This window comes from Zootoca vivipara, chromosome 16 (assembly GCF_963506605.1).
Source record: "Zootoca vivipara chromosome 16, rZooViv1.1, whole genome shotgun sequence".
Taxonomy (NCBI): Eukaryota; Metazoa; Chordata; class Lepidosauria; order Squamata; family Lacertidae; genus Zootoca; species Zootoca vivipara.
The window spans coordinates 35,292,427-35,311,379 of NC_083291.1; the positions used below are offsets into that span (position 1 = coordinate 35,292,427).

The window sequence follows — 18,953 nt, forward strand, 5'->3', positions numbered from 1 at the left end:
TGTGCCATTAATTCAAAACATGTTTATCCCAAATCCCTCTGCAGCAAGAAAAAAGCTGGAGTGACTTTTGAATGAAATTTGATCTTTCAAGGCTATCTCCTGGTATGGCTTGCACTTTGCCCTAAACTGTTTGGCTCTAGGAAACACAAAATGAGGATATTAGGTCATGGCCTTCTCTAGGGGATGTGTTGTAAGAGCACATCAAACCAGTCTGACGGCTCCAGTGACAATTTTGTGCAAGACTGCTGATGGCAGTGGTGTGTGAACAGATTATGAGACATTTGACAGGAGAGATTAGCAGTACTGGGAAAGCCGCCTTCTGCATTGTTAAGAGGATCCTGAGTTGCTCAACTCTCTTCCCTCAGGTAGGAACAATCTGCTTCCGTAACTCGAGACTCGACAGGTCTTGAGTTGCCGCTAAAAAGATTTAAGTCACAAATGTAGACGTGAGCTAACCGAGGGAGCTTGTTTGAATCAGTTGAATCTGCATTGCAAGTAGAATTGTAGATGTGGCATTGGAACAAATGGGGTGTCCCTTTCCCAAATGCAAAGTACAAGTGCAGTTTGGAACTGCAGCTGAGAAAGGGAAATAAAGGGATTAAATCTCCCATAGCCCCTATGCCAGGGTCCTTATCTGGATTGGGTCCTCCCACCCGCAGCTTCCGCTTCCGCTTCCCTGCTTGCTTTGGTCTGTGGAGAATGAAAAGTGCCCTCCTGCACAGTCCATGTGGGAATTAAGGAACAAGGTGTAGGCAAGGAGAATAGATCCTACAGTCCAGATGGGAATCCTCAGCCTACGGATTGCTGTTCCGTCTTCACCACTCTCCACACACACCCCATAGATCAGGGGTCCCAAAACTAAGGCCCGGAGGCCGGATGCGGCCCAATCGTCTTCTAAACCCGGCCCGCGGATGGTCCGGGAATCAGCATGTTTTTACATGAGTAGAATGTGTCCTTAACATGCATCTCTGGGTTATTTGTGGGGCCTGCCTGGTGTTTTTACATTAGTAGAATGTGTCCTTTTATTTAACATGCATCTCTGGGTTATTTGTGGGGCCTGCCTGGTGTTTTTACATGAGTAGAATGTGTCCTTTTATTTAAAATGCATCTCTGGGTTATTTGTGGGGCATAGGAATTCGTTCATATTTTTTTTCAAAATACAGTCCGGCCCCCCACAAGGTCTGAGGGACAGTGGACCGGCCCCCTGCTGAAAAAGTTTGCTGACCCCTGCCATAGATAATGTGAGGACCATCTTCTCTCACGTGTTCCTGTCCATGCAACACAAGTCTACATCCAAGGTCCCACACTGGGTGGCTGTAGGAATGGCATTTCCCTTGTTATGGCCTGCCCTTTACAGGGGAGCCCCCACCTGGCCCATCATTGTATGTATTCTAACACCTCATAAGAGACAGCTCCGATGGGTAGTATGTTTTTTACTGTGATGCTGGGCAGGTCCCTTTTATATTGTGTAAATTCCTGTTGCATTATTGCTATAGGATGCAAGCAAAAGCAGATCCCAAAGGTTTGTGGTCCCAAAGCATATAAGGCTTTAAAGGACAAAACTACCACCTTAACTTGTGCCTGGGAACAGCTACTTTTGTTCAACCGAGTAGATACAAACACATCCTCAGCTACTCATTACAAGACGCAAGCAAAGTTTTTTTAAAAAATTAATACATCCTTTATTATCCACCTTGAATTGTGGTAAGGTTTCAGGGACCAAGGCAGAGGCAAATGTGAACTGAGGTGTGTAAAAGGCTGACTCTACTTAAGGCGCTGTTACTATTCACCTTGCAGAGGAGATGGTTAAGGGATCCTTTGCCTGAGCCTCTTGATACACATAGGAGTGAGCCAGTGGCTGGAGCCAACATTGCTGGCGCTTCAACCCCAACTTAGTTCAAACTACGACTCCTATTTAAGAAACTGCTGAATGGGTCATATGGTAAAATCAAGACAAATTGCTGTGGCTTCTTAAGAGACTAACTGGTTTATTATGGCGCAAGCTGTCATGTGGGCAGCGCATGAAGTGGACAAGTCAGAGGTGGTAGTTAGGGAGAGAGAGGCAAGTTAATAAAAGTCCAGTTACATCCGTTTCAGCCACCCCCCAACCTGCTAACAACTTGATGGGCGTTGCTGTCCTTTATTGTAGCAGCAGTAACTGAAGATCAGTAGTAGCTGCCTATTTAAACCTTTGCCCCTGAAGAGCATGATTTAAGTTGGCAGATCTTCAGGGCTGGTTTCAGATTTTGCAAGCAGCTAAAGGGTATGTGGGAAAGCTTGTGTCATAAGTCCAAGAAAAGAAAACTATTGGCGCTGGGAGCAGGCCAGCCCACTCAAGAGGAACGAGAGGAAAGGCTGAAGATTCAAGCATGTTGGGTCTGAAGGAGGTGGTACAGGAAGGGTCAGGCACCCAAAGGGGTGTCATTAGTGTTGACTGAGAGGTAAGTTCAAGCGACAGACCGCCGGGCTTCCTTGCATCTCAAGAAATGCAATCTCCAGTGCTTTCTGGTTGAACTTAGTACCTCAGTCTCTCAGCAAACACTCCCATTATGCAGTAATTGCTGCCTATTCCACCGAGACGAAAAATTAAAAGTAGTTCATCTGAGGTACTGTAATTACTTGAGAAGAAGTTGTCAGAGCAGCTACTTTTACAGCAGTCCAAAAGAAATAAAAGAGGAAATGCCCTTCAAAGCCAATGCAAAGTCCCACAACTCTTGATGGGACTGCAGAGGCAGGAGCAGACAAAAAGGCAAGACTGGGATCTTCTAGATCTCAAGGTGATCTGCAGTAGACCAGCAATATTATTGTTTAACAAGTTAACAACAAAACGATTTCATCTGAGGCAGTTAACATAGCTGGCTTTCCTCAAGGCTTATTGGTGCTTTTTAAATTATTTATGTGTATGATTTATATAAAGGTAAAGGTAAAGGTACCCCTGACCATTAGGTCCAGTCGTGACCGACTCTGGGTTTGCGCGCTCATCTCGCATTATTGGCCGAGGGAGCCGGCGTATAGCTTCCAGGTCATGTGGCCAGCATGACAAAGCCGCTTCTGGCAAACCAGAGCAGCACACGGAAACGCCATTTACCTTCCCGCTGTAGCGGTTCCTATTTATCTACTTGCATTTTGACGTGCTTTCGAACTGCTAGGTTGGCAGGAGCTGGGACCAAGCAACGGGAGCTCACCCCATCACAGGGATTCGAACCGCCGACCTTCTGATCAGCAAGCCCTAGGCTCAGTGGTTTAAACCACAGCGCCACCTGGGTCCCTACCATACCTATGATTTATATACTGAGCATTAAAAAACTAAGTTTATAATGTGTTTTTGTTTATGTCACTGGGTAAAGCACTATGCATATTGATGGTGCTACTGCCTACGGCAGCAATTAGAAGAAAATATAAATCCTGTCAATGATTAGCAGGAAACACCTACTGCAGAATATGAACAAAATGTTGAGAAGAGACGTGACTAATCGGTTTATTTCAATATTAAAATGCACCAACAGATCTCGAGTGCAATAGCTCCTTCTTCTGCAAGCAGATCTGCTGCAGGAAGTAAGAAAAACTTCAGTCACACTTATAATACAAAGGGCTTTTGTATTTTCCTCCCTCTTCAAAGCAGAGGAAAATGCATCAGCAAAGCTCAAACTTCTTTCCTTGCTATTTTGTGTCTATGCATTTTGTATTTGAGGCTGAATAGCTGTAAGGCAGCTTTTCATTCAGTGTGTACTGACTGTTGCATTCTTCTGCTGTGATTATCAAGCTCTTTTTGCCTTTCACACTTGCAGGAGCTTTTTTTGAAAATACATACTTTGTCCCAAAAGAAATCTAGGAAATTGGAAGTGAACCTAGAGTGGAGTTACTGAGACTTCAATATATGTCGCTTTTCTCATGAGAAAAAACCTTTTGTTTGTATAGTTCTGGGCTTGCCCACTACCAGAATGCAGCCCTTGAGAGCTTTCAACTGGGTTAATGCCTCAGCCCCAAACAGGTTCCTCACCTTGGTTTAAATCCATTGCTTCTCCTATTCCTCCCCTAAGTTGGATACTTCGTCTTGAAGAACATCCTGAAAGGCACTCTTTGTCCTCAGAGCAGGTGTAGGGAACCTATGGCTGTTTTGATACTGCTGAACTATACCTCCCAGCAGCCTCAGCTAACATGACAAGTAGCCATGGATACTGGGAGGTGTAGTTCAGCAACATGAGGGCCAAATGTTCCCCAAACCTACCTTAGAGCAGTCTTTCCCTTCCAGATTCTTCCAACATTTATGCTCATGTCTAGGTGTTGGGAGGTTCTGCCATTGTGTTACTTCCAGGGCAATTCAGGCTTCATCTGTTCCAGCAAGTCCCAGCTTGGTAGAGAGGCAAAAACTGCACCATGTGTACACCCTGAGTTCTACTAAGAGGTGTCCAGGCTAGTGTGTGTGTGTGTCTGTGTGTGTGCGCGCGAAGAGGTTAGAGGAGAAAAGTGGTGGAAATACTTTATAATCACAAACACTTGTGGACCTTAGAAACCCAGCATAGGTTTTGATTTCTAGACATTAGGCAGAGCGAATCTGGCAATGGGACTACCTCATTACCTAGAATACTCCTGCATACTCTACCAGAAAACCACTTTTTAATCCTGGCCTCTCACAAGGCAATATGTCACAGTGCCCCAGAAAACCACGGGGTCTCAAAGGATAAGTATAAAAGTTCAGTAAATCAATATACATACATACATATATATATATAATTTGACTTTAATTTACATGTCTCAAACAGGATAGAAGGCAAAGGCTTTTCTACCCTGATAAGGCAACCGTGAACTATGATAAACCGCAAGAGAATCAATCAAGGGAGAAGAAAATTCTACACAGGTTTGTAAAAGCTGTACTTTGTCCCCTTCCCTCCCTCCCCTCCCTTTCCCGCCCACACACTGAGCTCTGTTTAGAGTCCATCTTTACCACTTTTTCTTGTGTTCATCCATGGAAACCCCCCCAGGTCCCAAAGCCACAACAAGCAGCAGGCCACCTATGACAGACATAGTCTGGAAAAAGTCATATTTGAGAAAATCGTGGAGAGGCCTGTAAGTGGGGACGCTCCAGAAGGCATTCTGGATCAGGTTGATGATGAAAAGCCAGATGACTAGGGTAAGAGCAGCAAGCTTGGTCTTGAAGCCAACGGCTACCAAAATGATAAGCGCCATGCCAAAGATGTCCTGGAAAATCTAGGGAGGAAGACAAATACCACACTTCAATTTAATGCATTCTTTGCTTCAGTGGCTGGTGTCCCCAACTTGTTATCAACCACAGAGAGCAGGCATGCACCCAAGTAAAACAAATGTTGTGACCTCCTCAATACATTATGAAAATGCGTATGTATTTTCTTATTTAACTTAATTTGTTCTAGCTCTGTGATTGCTAAGAACAGACAAGCTGTTATCTAAGGTGATGCAACAGCACTCTCTGAATATTTGCTGGCCTATTCAGCCCAGTGGCGTTTGAAAAAGACACCAGAGTAGGAGAGAAGTCAAGCCTAGCAGATTCTCCATCCCTGGGTCTTTGGTAAGTGACAAGGCTGCAGCAAAAGCCAAACTGAGTAGTTTCCTTTATTAGTCAGGATAATGTCTTAAATTTCAAGGGCCTGGTCTATTTACTATCCAGTGGTGAGGTAGCACACAATGGCCCAACTGAGTTTGCGCTCATTTCAATTGAATACCAGCCAATTTTGCAGACAGAGAAAACCCAACCAAATCTTGTAATGGTGGATGCCACTCACAGTGAAGGCGCCAATTTCGAAGTGAAGGAGCGTCATGAACATGAGAACCAGGAGCAAGCGCCCACCAAGCTGCATGTACTGCCGTGGTGAGATATCGTCCATGGTAGGGACTCCAGCAAACATGGACTTCCCCTCAGAACGAGATTCTGCAAGTAGCAGGAGCAGTCCACCTCCGAGAGCCAAATTCCTATGAGGGAGAAAAAACATAAGGGGCTCAGACAATTTGGCCCTGGGGTCTGCAATGGAGGTATCAAACGGCATATTCTGTAACACAGTAGCACTCAGCACCTGGGCCTTCTCATGATTCTGCTGCTTCCCTAACCCCACAATTTTTGCCTTCCTAACTGCTGGGATGCACCTGGTGCTCTTTTTTCACACCTCTAAATGACACCTATGGCAACTCTGGCCTGCTTGACTTAATTACTACCACTTAAAACCCCCTTCTGAGAGTCAGCAAACCTAGTTTACCTTACTTGATACATGTATTTTTCTTTAACCTAGATTACAGTATCTTTCTGGTAGATGGCTGCCCATTCACTCAGTGTTCCAAGATAACCATGGCCACATAACCCAAGGAGGTGAGGATTAGATATTCTTCCTGCAACAGCTTCTGTGATTTAGCATAGACAATGAGAAAGCTCTCCATTCTGGGCTCCTCCTCCAGTTTAATTTTTAAAGCCTTGCCTCTTAACTCTTGCCAGGACGTGGGTCCTGCTTTGCCTTCGGTTTTTATGGTTGGAAAGAGGCTGCTGGGTTCTTTGTGGGGAGAGGGATCCTGCTTCTTCTGTGTTTTATTTGTTTGGGGTTACATGTTTTGCCTTTGGGGGGAGCATTCTGAGCTTTACCATGTTTTCTTTTTTGAGATGGGTATTTTTGGTGCTTGTAAGTTCTATATTTCTAGATGCGCTACTTGGCCTTATAACGTTAAGACGCCCCACTCTAGGACTTGTAAAATATTGAATAGTCCACAGCCCAAAGGGCTGAGTCATCCTTTCCCCAATGCTGGCATTTTTCCTCCATCGCAGGACTCTAATTTTCCTCAAGAGATTAGAGAGCCTGTTGTTTTGTCTCCCGACATGTGCTTAGAGACAGTAAGCAAAGACTCAGTGTCTGCCCCCCTAGGCCATGAATATAGGGCAAGTGTGAACCCTATCCGCATAGGGGTACAGAAATGTTTATAAAGATATTTTATTTTAGATTTTGGATTCTCAGAACCCCATTTCCTAAGAAGAGTATTTACCATCTATTGAACTAATCTGTGTCTAAAGTTGAAGCTTTTGTGAGCCTAAACAGTTATGTTTTGTTTTTATAAATTACTGTTTTGTCTTTATCAGAGAAGCTGGGGCACCTCCAAATGCCTAGAAAATAAGAAATATCTGAATTAATTATTATAAATTAGTTACCATTGGGACCAGTGGAAGCAACTATCTGAGAGTGTGAAACAGAGGTTTATTTAAAATAAAACCTGCTTGGCTTTTGGCACAATCAAGACAGCATCTTTATGCAATAAGGAACAAGGACCTCTCTTTGGATTATTTTTTTATGGCGAGAAACCTCTTCCAGCCTTCCAAGCACTTAAGGAGGGGCAGCTAGAGGAGGCCACTTGCAGACCCTGTATACTTTTTGTCTTTATACAAGAATTACTACGGTCACTTTTTCAATCTATATGGACTGGTGACAACACTGTGAGAGTTCTGAGTGAAAGGAGCTTGAGACAGAGCACAGTTGAATGCTTATGAAAGGGACTGCCTATAATCCGGTTGGTCACCATGACATTATCAAGTTGCACTATGTTGCTGAGCATAGCATCACTGGCCAGTAATCTTAGAGGTGGGATTATGTGCAATACAGCTTCCTTTCCCCCTTTATAAGTAACTTGTTTCCACCATCAAACTAGCAACCAGCCTCTTCTCAGGCACACGAGTCAACCCTCTCTAACTTGCATAAGCTTACATGAAGGTATGTGGGTGTGAGAGAATGAGAGAAATATTTCCCATACTAAAGGTGAAGTACATCAAAATACCCCATCATGAATCCTCTGTGGAGTTACAACACAACGTGCCTTCTGGTTTTAACTCACCTCATCAAGAACTTGAGGTCCCATAAAATACTGTAGGCAATTGTCTGAAAAACAAGAAAGCAGTAGGTAGTGATGAGGACACCATCATTAGTTTAGCTCAAGGGCTCTACATAATCTCCAGATTTCCTGGGATAGGAATGATTTCCTTGGCAGCAGCCGTGAACAGTTGTTGAGAGTTCCTAGAAAACAGCTTTGGGGGCAGGAGCCGCCTTTCATTGGGAGCTGGTGTGTGAGACTAACGTTCACTTAGTTTTCAGGAAGATTCTCAAGAGTGTGCGAATAGGCATTAAAATGAGGAATGCAATTTAATGTGAGCAAATGAAAAATGATGCACATTGAGGCAAACAAAATAATTCTAAATTTCACATATTGGGGAAATCCAATGAAACTGAATGTTGGAAGACTTAGGACAGACAAAAGAAGTTGTTTCTTCACACAGTGCAGTTAAACTAAATCCCCCCCACCCAAGGTAGTGATGGCCATCAATTTGGAGGGCTTTAAAAGAGGATTGGACAAATTAATGGAGTATAAGGCTGTCACTGGCGACTAGCCACAATGTCCGTGTTCTGCCTCCACTGTCAGCCTCTGAATACTGGTTGCTGGGAATCACAGGTGGGCAGAGTGCTGCTATGCTCACGTTCTGCTTCTGCACTGTGAGAACAAGATGCTGGACCAGATGGACCCTTGCCCTGATCCAGCAGGGCTTGTCTTATGTTCTTAGTGCAGTACAAAAAATTATCACTAATGTACAATGAGAGCGGTAGCCGTGTTTTTCTGCTGAAACAATGAAGAGTCTTCAGCCACTCTAAAGACTGGGATTTATTGGCGCAGAAGCTTTTGCGGACTATTGCTCATTTTATCAGAAGTATGAAGAGTTCTCCACCAGATGTGTACACACACAGGTACAGAGATAAGAGGTTTACAGACACTGAGGCCAGGGAATAATTGAATGCAAGAAACAGCAGAAGACATTTCCCTGTTCCAGGCACAGCCCAAATGCGTACAAGCTAAGAAGAGAGTTGTCCATTCACAATGACAATTACTACCATCTTTCTAGTCTGTGGTTGCTGTTGTGACTAAATCAGTCTCTTCTTATCTTGTAAACTAGGGGAGACTAACCTGTGACTCTCCAAATGTTGCTGGACAAGAACTCCCATCACCCTGACTACTGGAGAAGTTGGCTGTGGCTAATGGGAGTTTGAAGTTCATCAACATTCGAAGGGCAGCTACCCCTATTCTATGCAATTGAACTTTACAAAGAAATACTGGACAATTATTGCTGTCTTTTTGCTTATATATATATGTTTTTCTTTTTGTTTATTATATCCAGTGGAATAACACTTTAGGCATCTAATGAAGTGGACTGTACTCCAGGAAAGTAGGTATCACAATCAATCTGCTAGACTTGGCACACCTACTTTGCTGTAAACAACCAGAAAGTAGAATAATACTTTGAACAACTTGCTCACAAGCTCAAGACTTGCCAAATGCTGCACTGGACTCAAGGAATTCTGTATTTTGCCTTAAAGATGAAAAAAATGTTTTGCAAAGAGAAGCCATTGAGGAAGAATATTGGGTCAAAACATGTTTGATAATTTAAGACTGATAATATAGTTAATAAGCATTGTTTTATTGAAGCTTATTGGCAATAAACATTGAATTGCTATCATTCAAAGTCTTTTACAATTGACATTCGGCAATAGATACAGAACTTCATATAATTTCAGCATACCTCAAACCTTAACATTTTATTCCTATATGGCTCCATCACTACTACTGTTTTGGAGGGCAGATTCTGTTTAATCAAACCTCCTGCTTATTTGGACTGCTGTGAATTTTACTGCTTTCTATTCTGTTTATATTTTATGGTGTTTGTTGATCTGAACTCTAGGAAGGAACAGAGGCATGTAAATAATTGTAAAGAAATGAAAACATGATCCTCCTACCCTGAAGCAGCTTGACTGGATCCGAGCATATCTTTTCACTCTGGGATCTAGATCTTGTTCCTTACACTTTCAACTCACCTGCATGAAAATGATTCCAAACAGGCCAAAGCATGCGTAAGGGACAAACTTTCTGGCGAGAACAAGCACACACCCAGCTAAAAGAACAAGAGAGAAGGTGCTTCAGGGACGACAGAAGAATTGCAGCAAGGAAACAAAATACAGAAAGTGTTTTCCACATGCCTGTTTCCTACACTTGTCCTGAAGCAGCTTTAAATGAAGAGTGTTGGCACCCGGATTGTGGAATATGCTCCCCTCTTTGGTCCGTCTGGTGCCAATGTCAGTCTCATTCTGGTGCCAGGTTAAGACCTGGTAATTTTCTCAGGCGTTTATAAACTGTTAATTTTGCAAGTTACTATTATAGTAGTTGGCTGCTCTGTGTTTTACGATTACAGTTATTTACTGTTTCATATGCTTCTTGTTTTACTAATGAAATTGCTATTTTGAATTATTGTTTTGTACCCTGCCCTGAGATAAATTTGATACAGGGTGAGATATAAATATTTTAACATATGTAAAGCCACCTTATTCTGCATGAGCATGCCCAAATATTAAGCTCTTCTTTGGAGGACAATTCCTGAATTCCTGTCTTCTGAAGTGAGGCAGATGGAGAATGCTACTCTGCTGTGGTGCCTGGCTGGGAATACTTTCCACAAGGAAGCTTCTCTGGCACTGGGTGGATTTTTTTTATTTGCCCAGCCTTTTTAGTTTAAACTGTTAGGTTTTAATTTTTTATTCTGGAGCTGTAAACATTTGAGGTTACTACCGTATACAGTACTATCTTAGTGTGTCTAGTTTCAAAGAGCAGGGCTTTGACAAATTCTATGAAAACTAATGCTGTTTGATGTAAACATAAAACCTAGTCCCTAGTCTGCATTCTAAATTTGGCCCTCAAGGCAAATCACTCACTGAAAGTTCTAGAAAGAATGCAACCATGTACTTGTGTCCCACCTTTGGCAGCAATACCAATGGAGGATACCAGATCATTCTTCACCCTGTCACCAAAGGAAGAAGCCCTTACCTAGCTGCCCACACATGTTGATTAATACAAAAAGTGTGGCTAAGAGTGCACCGCTTCCCCATGACATGTTGATGTAGTCTCGTTGTTCATTCCACTGGAACCACATCCTGATGCCATCCTCCAAGAAGGTGCTAATCAGGCAGAGGTGAGCCAGATGAGGTAGGTAGTGCTTTGTCACACGCAGGAACTGGGGCGAAAGAAAGACAACATGAGAGACAGGACAGTGCCCCTAAATGGCTGCAGAAATGAAGGTCAGCCTTGCCTAGACTTAATACCAACTTTGTCCAAATGATCTCTGGGTTCTTCTGCTCCACAAGGTGGCAAATATATACTACATACGTTCAACATCTGGAAGGCAAATGTATCTGGCCAATTTATACATGCAAGAACAAGCTACTGACGTTATAACTTGGTGTATTGGTCAAGTGTAGGTTGCTCCAAACACTTTCGTTTTCAGACCTGCTCCTGAATGAAACATGTAGACAAGTGAAACTAATCTCTTACAGAGTCTGAGTCTGGTACGGTACTACTTATCATTTTCCCTCATATCAGGAGACAAAACAACAATACATATACATTCTGCTGCTTGAGGTAAATCCAAATGCTAAATCTTATCTGTTTGAAGACATAGTGGCTCCCGACTTAGTCATTTTCTCTGCTCCCAACCTCCCCTCTCACACACAAAATTCCTTTCAAGCAGCAGTTTGCAAGCTTTTTCTTTTTTGCAAAGATAACTTAAAATGGCTAGTGGCCTTGATGGACTACTTAATAAACTTTCCCCCCTTCATCACCAGCAACATCAAAACCCATTCCTGTTGATGTTGGCATCCATCTGTCTCAAGTGACAAAGGAGTTTCTCACATATAATGAAAATCATGGGACCTAGGCCAGGGCCTTGTTAACCTGTTCAGCCTCGATCAAAATGGCCTTGCAGGGGCAGGGGAGGAAATCAAATGCAGGGCAAATACAGATATTCCCAACTGTTCTGCATTATTCCCACAGACCGCCTGAATCAGGAGCACCATCTACAGGGGGCTGTGGGGCCAGCCCCCCCAAAAAAAAATCCAAGGGGGCCACCAGCCGCCCCCCATTCCACAGCAATCCTTAAAAGGATGCACCAGGACAAAATGCTTCAACAGTTGACAAGCCCCAGACAGTACAGCACATTCCATGGCAGCATGAGGTTAGCATACTAGCACAACACTGGCCCCACTATTTTTATGCAAGGATCATTAGTCTTGTTAGAGACCCTCTCCTACCCCCATGGCCCTGCAAACTTCAACAATAAAGGAGCAATAGTAGGGCTGTGTCATTTAAATTGCAATCTTATGCATACTAATTTAGAATTCAACTACTGAATTCAAATGGCTTTACTCCCAGGTAAGCAAGCACAAGGCTATAGCTGCCAACATTTGGTTGATGAATTAAAACTTTTAATTGATTTCAAGGAAAGGCAAGTCAGTGATGAAGTTTTGAATTATTTTTCATTCAAGTCCTTAACCAAAACTGTGGATGGTAGGCACCACTTTAGAAGAGGCATCTCTCACATAAGAAGGAATGCTTCTCCTAAGATGGAACCAGACAGGACACAAACAGGCTTGCAGTCATACCTCGACATCTGAAGGCTTTGACTTCCAAAGTCGAAGCCTCCGGAAGTCCATCCGGCACGTGCGTTCTGCACCTGCGCAGTCGGTGCATGCACTGTAATGCTTCGACAACCGAAAACCTCGACTTACGAAGACGACCGCAGAACGGATCGTCTTCATAAGTCGAGGTACCACTGTATTTATCAATTAAGTAACCTTCCCTTCCCATTCTCAAACATTTGTTATTCAAATGAAGAACATATGCAGATTTAACTATTTAATAAAACACCATATGATTGGTGAATACTTCTTTTAATTAAAAACTATGATTACGTATATACTAGAGTATAAGCTGACCCGGATATAAGCTGAGGCACCTAATTTTACCCCCCAAAACAGGGAAATCTTATTGACTCGAGTAAGAGGAGGAAGGAGAAGCCGGAAAGGGCTGCTTTCAGGCTGCTCATTCCTCCACCGACAGTGGCAAAGGCAGAGGAGGAAGGAGCAGCCCAAAAGGGCTGCTTTCGGGCTGCTCGTTCCTCCGCCGCCACCTCTGCCACTCGCAAGAGGAGGCATACCGGTAGGAGCTGTGGTTGGGAGAGGCACAGCGCAGCGCAGCTCCCAACTGCGGCTCCTGTGCCTGCCCTTGCAAGAGGCGGGCGGCGGGACCAGCGGCGAGAAAGGGCTCCTTTCGGGCTGCTCATCCCTCTACCGCCGCCTCACTCGAGTATATGCTGAGGGGGGCTTTTTCAGCATAAAAAATGTGCTGAAAAACTCGGCTTATACTAGAGTATATAGGGTAATTGAAGTTTTCTTTTCTTTACCAGTTCTAAGTGATATATAGTTCACAGTCTTAAGAGCAAATTCTGGTGGTGCTTTATGTGGAGAACAGGAAGTGCAAGTCACTTCATATTCCTCAGGCAACTTGTAACTTCAGAAAGTTGCCCTCAATGAGGCCCACCCATTCTCCCTTGGTACACGTCACAACATTTATGCTTACCATTCCAATTACATGCAATTGAGTTTACAAACTCAATGTTTGTAAACCTCCAGTTTACAAATTATGTTGATGTTTACCTGTAGATAAAACTCATGATCAGTTATGCTTAAGAATGGGCCACAAGGCTGCAATCCTATGCATTTGTCTAGGAATATGGTATACTGAACATGGGAACAACTTTCAAATACAGGACACTGATAAACCTGTTTCTCACCAATATAATGTTGTCTGCATTATATACCTGAATGTATCATGCAAAAAATAAATCCTCTTATCCAAAATGCCTTGATTGCCAGAAAGATAATCAAGGCACAAAGATAGTCAAGGCAACAAAAATAAAAAATGTTTTGTTCATTTTGGCTGACTAATAGACTTGCATTCCATACCACGTGACTGGGTGAATTTGCCAAAAAGGTTAAAGAAAAACAGGTATTATGTTATAACCTGTACATGTACAAGGAAGCTCTTTAATAACATATTAAAAAATGCACTTGATGGCAAAGAGTTGATAAATCCCATTTAATATCAGAGTGCACACAAATAATCACACCTTTTCATTCCAGATTAACCTGGAAGAATTGTCTTCACCTTTCATAACTCAATGCACATAATCATTGACACAAATCAGAAACCCATTCTAAGCCTACATATGCATTGTTTTACACTCCAGTACAGTGGTACCTCGGTTTAAGTACACAATTGGTTCCGGAAGTCTGTACTTAAACTGAAGCAAACTTTCCCATTGAAAGTAATGGAAAGTGGATTAATCCGTTCCAGATGGTCCGTGGAGTACTTAAACTGAAGCGTACTTAACCCGAAGTATGAGTGTAATTGGTTCTGGAAGTCCGTACTTAACCTTAAGCGTACTTTCCCATTGAAAGTAATGGAAAGTGGATTAATCCATTCCAGACAGGTCCGCGGAGTACTTAAACTGAAAGTACTCAAACCGAAGCATACTTAAACCGAGGTATGACTGTACTTATTGTAATTGCAGCTGTGGACAAAGCACAATGGCCAATTTTATGTAGGTATATTACACACAGTTATTTGATGTATGAAAATAACCACAACACTTAAGTGTTGTTCCTCGTGGCCAAAAATGCTGAAATCACTTCCACCTAGTTGGATTCCAAACCAGTAATGTCAATATACAGTTAAATGTGGAACTTGTGGCTTTTCCTATGTTGTTGGACCACAAGCTTAATGTGAGTCAATGTTGTGATGCATCAAAAGTAGTATAGTGTCCAGATCAAGGGAAGTAATAAAGGTAAAGGGACCCCTGACCATTAGGTCCAGTCGTGACCGACTCTGGGGTTGCGCGCTCATCTCGCATTATTGGCCGAGGGAGCCGGCGTATAGCTCCCAGGTCATGTGGCCAGCATGACAAAGCCGCTTCTGGCAAACCAGAGCAGCACATGGAAACGCCGTTTACCTTCCCGCTGTAGCGGTTCCTATTTATCTACTTGCATTTTTGACGTGCTTTCGAACTGCTAGGTTGGCTGGGACCAAGCAATGGGAGCTCACCCCGTCACAGGGATTCGAACCGCCGACCTTCTGATCAGCAAGCCCTAGGCTCAGTGGTTTAACCACAGCGCCACCTGGGTTCCTGGGGAAGTAATAGCACTGCTCTATTCTGCCTTGGTTAGACCACAGCTGAAGTACTGTTTCCAGTATCTAAATTTCTCCATGTGTGTTTTGCTACTGGTGCAGGTCCAATTGCAACCACATTGCGATTTCTGGGCACCATTTTGGCAACTGACATCTCCATCAAGCCAGCTGATTTGCACAGAGTCCTCCATCATCACATCAAATAAACTAAGTGCAAGGCTGAATACATATATATTTGACTGTGTTGCAGACTTTCCACAGGCTACCTAAATGGAACTCATGGGCTACAGTTTAAAAACCTTACTCCATTGTTAATACTATTTCCATTTCCACTGTGTGTCTCCTTGCATACTGGGCAAATGAATAAGAGCAAGCTACATATAGTTGAAAGGGACCCGGGTGGCACTGTGGTCTAAACCACAGAGCCTAGGGCTTGCCGATCAGAAGGTCAGAGGTTCGAATCCGCACAACCGGGTGAGCTACTGTTGTTCGGTCTCAGCTCCTGCCCACCTAGCAGTTTGAAAGTATGTCAAGTGCAAGTAGATAAATAGGTATCACTCCGGTGGGAAGGTAAACGGCGTTTCCGTGCGCTGCTCTGGTTCGCCAGAAGCGGCTTAGTCATGTTGGCCTCATGACCCGGAAGCTGTCTGTGGACAAACGCCGGCTCCCTCGGCCTATACAGCGATATGAGTGTGCAACCCCACCCAGAGTTGTCTGCGACTGAACCAAACGGTCAGGGGTACCTTTACCTTTACATATAGTTGAGATAATAGAATTATAGAATTGTAGCATTGGAAGGGATCTGAGAGTCATCTCGTCCAACTCCCTGGGCAAACATACATTCCATTGTGGAGACCGTAACCTAGGTTTAAGGTGCCATTTGGCTCTTAGCTTATATTAAGTTTCTAACACTGACTGTGTCCAGTTCTGGGCACAATTTAAGGAGGTTGACAAGCTGGAACGTGTGCAGAGAAGGGCGACCAAGATGATATGGAATCCAAGCCTGATTAGGAATGTTTAAGGGAATTGGGTATGTTTAGCCTGGTAAAGAGGAGATTCAGAGGAGGTAAAATAGCCATCTTTAAATACCTAAATGGCTGTCACAGAGAGGATAAAGCAAACTTGTTTTCTCATGCTCCAGAAGCTAGGACAGACGTCAGCAACGTTTTCTGCCCGTGGGCCGGACATGGGCCACACAGGCGCAGAAGTGATTTCCAGTGCCACGCTGCCCATGTCCCAAACACCAGAAATGGCTTCTGGGTATGTCCGCAGCTGCGCAGAAGCGATTTCTGGCACTGCAGACATTTTGGAAATGGGCAGTGCAGCACCAGAAATCGCTTTTGCGCATGTCCGTGGCTGCGCAGAAGCGATTTCCGGTGCTGGCTACCCATTTCCAAAATGTCTGCAGTGCCAGAAATCGCTTCTGCGGCTTCGTAGGCGCGATTTCTGGCGCTGCTCAGCGAGTCCCCACGCCACGCTGGTTTACCGCAGCGTGCGGGGGACTTGCCGAGTGGGCGGCTTGGTTCACGGGCAGCCCATGAGCTGGATAAATGGCCTCCATGGGCCGTAAGTTGCCGATACCTGAGCTAGGACCTGGACCAATCGCTTCAAGTTACAGGAAAGGAGATTCTGACTAAACATCAGGAATAACTTTGTGATAGTAAGACCTGTTTCAACAGTGGAATTGACTCCCTAGGGAGGTGGTGGACTCTCCTTCCTGGGAGGTTTTGAAGCAGAGGTTGGGTAGCCATCTGTCAGGTTAGATTTAGTTGCGATTCCTACATTGCAGGGAGTTGGACTAAATGATCCTCGGGGTAACTTCCAGCTCTACAATTCTGTGATTCTATGAACTCCTACCACCCGTCACCATGCTGGATGTGACCAAAAGTGCTTGGAATTAAGCAACATCTGGGAGGATTAGATTCCACATCCTTGATATACAAAAAACCATGTCACACAGGGCTGGTGCAGCATGAAGCCAACTTTGCACCAGCTCTTGGTACTCCAGGAGGCTGGGGGAACGATTGACCGCCATGGCCCTTCCCAGCACCGGCCTTTTGCCTCCTCTGGAGTAAGGATATGGGGGCCAGTTGTACCGTATGTCACCTAGCCTGAAGAGAGGACCCTTTTCCCTGTAAACTGCATTTTAAACCAGGCTCCTTGAGGGCAGGAAGACCAGTGTCAGAAACTTCACTGTCAGTTAACTTGTTTCACTTTGTCTTTAAGCCTCGCTTGTGGTTATTTCGCAATACCGAATTGATTCTGTTGTCATTTCTGAATAACTGGCATGCTCTTTATTTGCTGGCAAATTTTTGGAATGTTTGCACAGCTCTTTGTGGTAGAAAAGTGGCATATAAGTAAACTCAACCAACCAATCCAATCCTTTTAGTTTTCCCACCCAGAGTCAATTCGCCCATCCCCCCCCCCCCTCATGCCTTAGGATCCAGATCAGGCACGTCTGAGGCAAGACCGGCCACACGATCTTCTCACCGCCCCAGATGCAGGCTCACGTCACCTCACTCGTGCGTGGGCCATGCTAGGGCAGCAAGCTAACTAAGGGGATGCAGGGCAGGCCCCTAGGCACGCTTTCCAGCCGCTTTCCACCCCTCGGAATTTGCCGCCTGAGGCAGCTGCCTCGCGCTGCCTCACGGCAGGGTCGGACCAGCGAGGAGAAGTGAAAGCGGCCGTGCCCGAGGAGAAGCGTTCCGGCCTCCTGGCTTCTCCCGAAAAAGGCGGCGAGCGGCTCACAGGGCTGCCGGCCTCCTTCTCTCAGGAGGGCGCCCCTCCCTCGGGCTGAAACGCTGCTCCTCCTCACCGCCGCCATCTCCCCGCTCGCGAAAGGCAGGCGAACGGGAAGGGACTAAAGAGCGAGGGAAATGGTACCTTCCTCCAGCTCGCCCTCCCCTCCTCTCAGGCAAAGATGGTACGGCCCCAATCAGGCGGCTCATTAGGCCGGCCGCGCCGCGGAATTCCATCCGAGGAAGGGAGGGGAGGAACTCACCTGATCGGCCAGGTCTTCGGCCGCCCCCATTACATCGCCGCTGGGCGCCATGGTCCGCTGAAGCGAGGCTCGGCCACGCGCGCGCGCCTTCTCTTTCTCCCTGCCCCCTGCCCCCCTCCCCGCTTTCCTGAGGGGCTCCACGAGTGAGTGGGCGGTGCCTGAGCTCAACCAACCGCAGGCCGAGCCAGCTTCTTTCCCAACCCCTCCTCCAGATCGCCATGCGATTTAAGGCAGCGATTGCTACGGTGGCCGACAAGGCGCCTGTTACAATCAGAGCTCCGGCATTTACAGCAGTCGACTTTTCCCGCCCTTGCCTCCAGGGTCAAAGGTCAGAGAAACGTTCCTCTGCGTCCGCTTGACGCGACTGTCAATTCCAGCTCTCGGCTCTCAGTGGAGGCTCAGGCTGTCTGTCACCCCTACTTTTTTTTTTTTTTGCCTGTCTCAATGGGTCCGCTCAGCTTCCGCCATGACAGCGTCTCATCCGCCGCCGGCAGCTTGTTGCCGTGGCAACTTCACTTAAGCGCCGACTGACGAGTCAGGCTAATGCATGAAGTGCCACGTATACTGTATACAAGGCCCGCTTTCCCTTCAGATGAAATAATAAAAAGCGCTGTCTTTAAAGCACGTGCGAAGCGTATTTCGCCTCTCAAAAAACACACTGCCTCTCCTCAGAAAGTTGCAACTCATGAAATCAAAATCGAAAATGACGTGGAAATGCGAGGAACTGAATTTAAGACTGGGAAACAGAAACTTAAGATAAATCGAAACGGGCGGATTCACTCGTATCCTTTGACCTGGCAAAATACAGAACAGGAGGGCGGCAGGCAGGCAGGCGATGGCGGGGGGGGGGGTGTTAGGAAACGACACCCCCACTGGTGCTGAAATAACTTCAAAG

The 18,953-nt window shown here is 45.1% G+C and overlaps 1 protein-coding gene across 2 annotated transcripts; it reads right to left on the minus strand.

Moving 5' to 3' along the window:
- Nucleotides 1-3,458: 3,458 nt before the first annotated feature.
- Nucleotides 3,459-18,210, minus strand: LOC118097839 (surfeit locus protein 4). 2 transcript variants are annotated; one of them, XR_004694087.2, is made up of 7 exons: nt 18,059-18,210; nt 10,864-11,050; nt 9,864-9,940; nt 7,840-7,883; nt 5,760-5,946; nt 4,229-5,208; nt 3,459-4,137 (listed from the first exon to the last, which is right to left on the minus strand). XR_004694087.2 is itself a non-coding variant. In XM_035141099.2 (6 exons), the coding sequence occupies exons 1-6, from the start codon at nt 18,107-18,109 to the stop codon at nt 4,942-4,944; spliced, it is 813 nt and encodes a 270-aa protein (XP_034996990.1). In that variant the 5' UTR covers nt 18,110-18,210; the 3' UTR covers nt 3,459-4,941. The 2 variants fall into 2 exon arrangements, 1 of the variants encoding a protein (XP_034996990.1); XM_035141099.2 differs by having other exon boundaries at nt 3,459-5,208.
- Nucleotides 18,211-18,953: the final 743 nt, after the last annotated feature.

Coding starts and splice junctions, on each gene's coding strand:
- LOC118097839 (XM_035141099.2), bottom strand. CDS start 18,109: ATGGCGCCCAGCGGCGATGTAATGGGGGCGGCCGAAGACCTGGCCGAT. Junction 11,051..18,058: donor CCGAAGACCTGGCCGATCAG/GTGAGTTCCTCC, acceptor CTTTCGCCCCAG/TTCCTGCGTGTGACAAAGCA. Junction 7,884..9,863: donor TTGGAATCATTTTCATGCAG/GTGAGTTGAAAG, acceptor CTTGTTTTTCAG/ACAATTGCCTACAGTATTTT.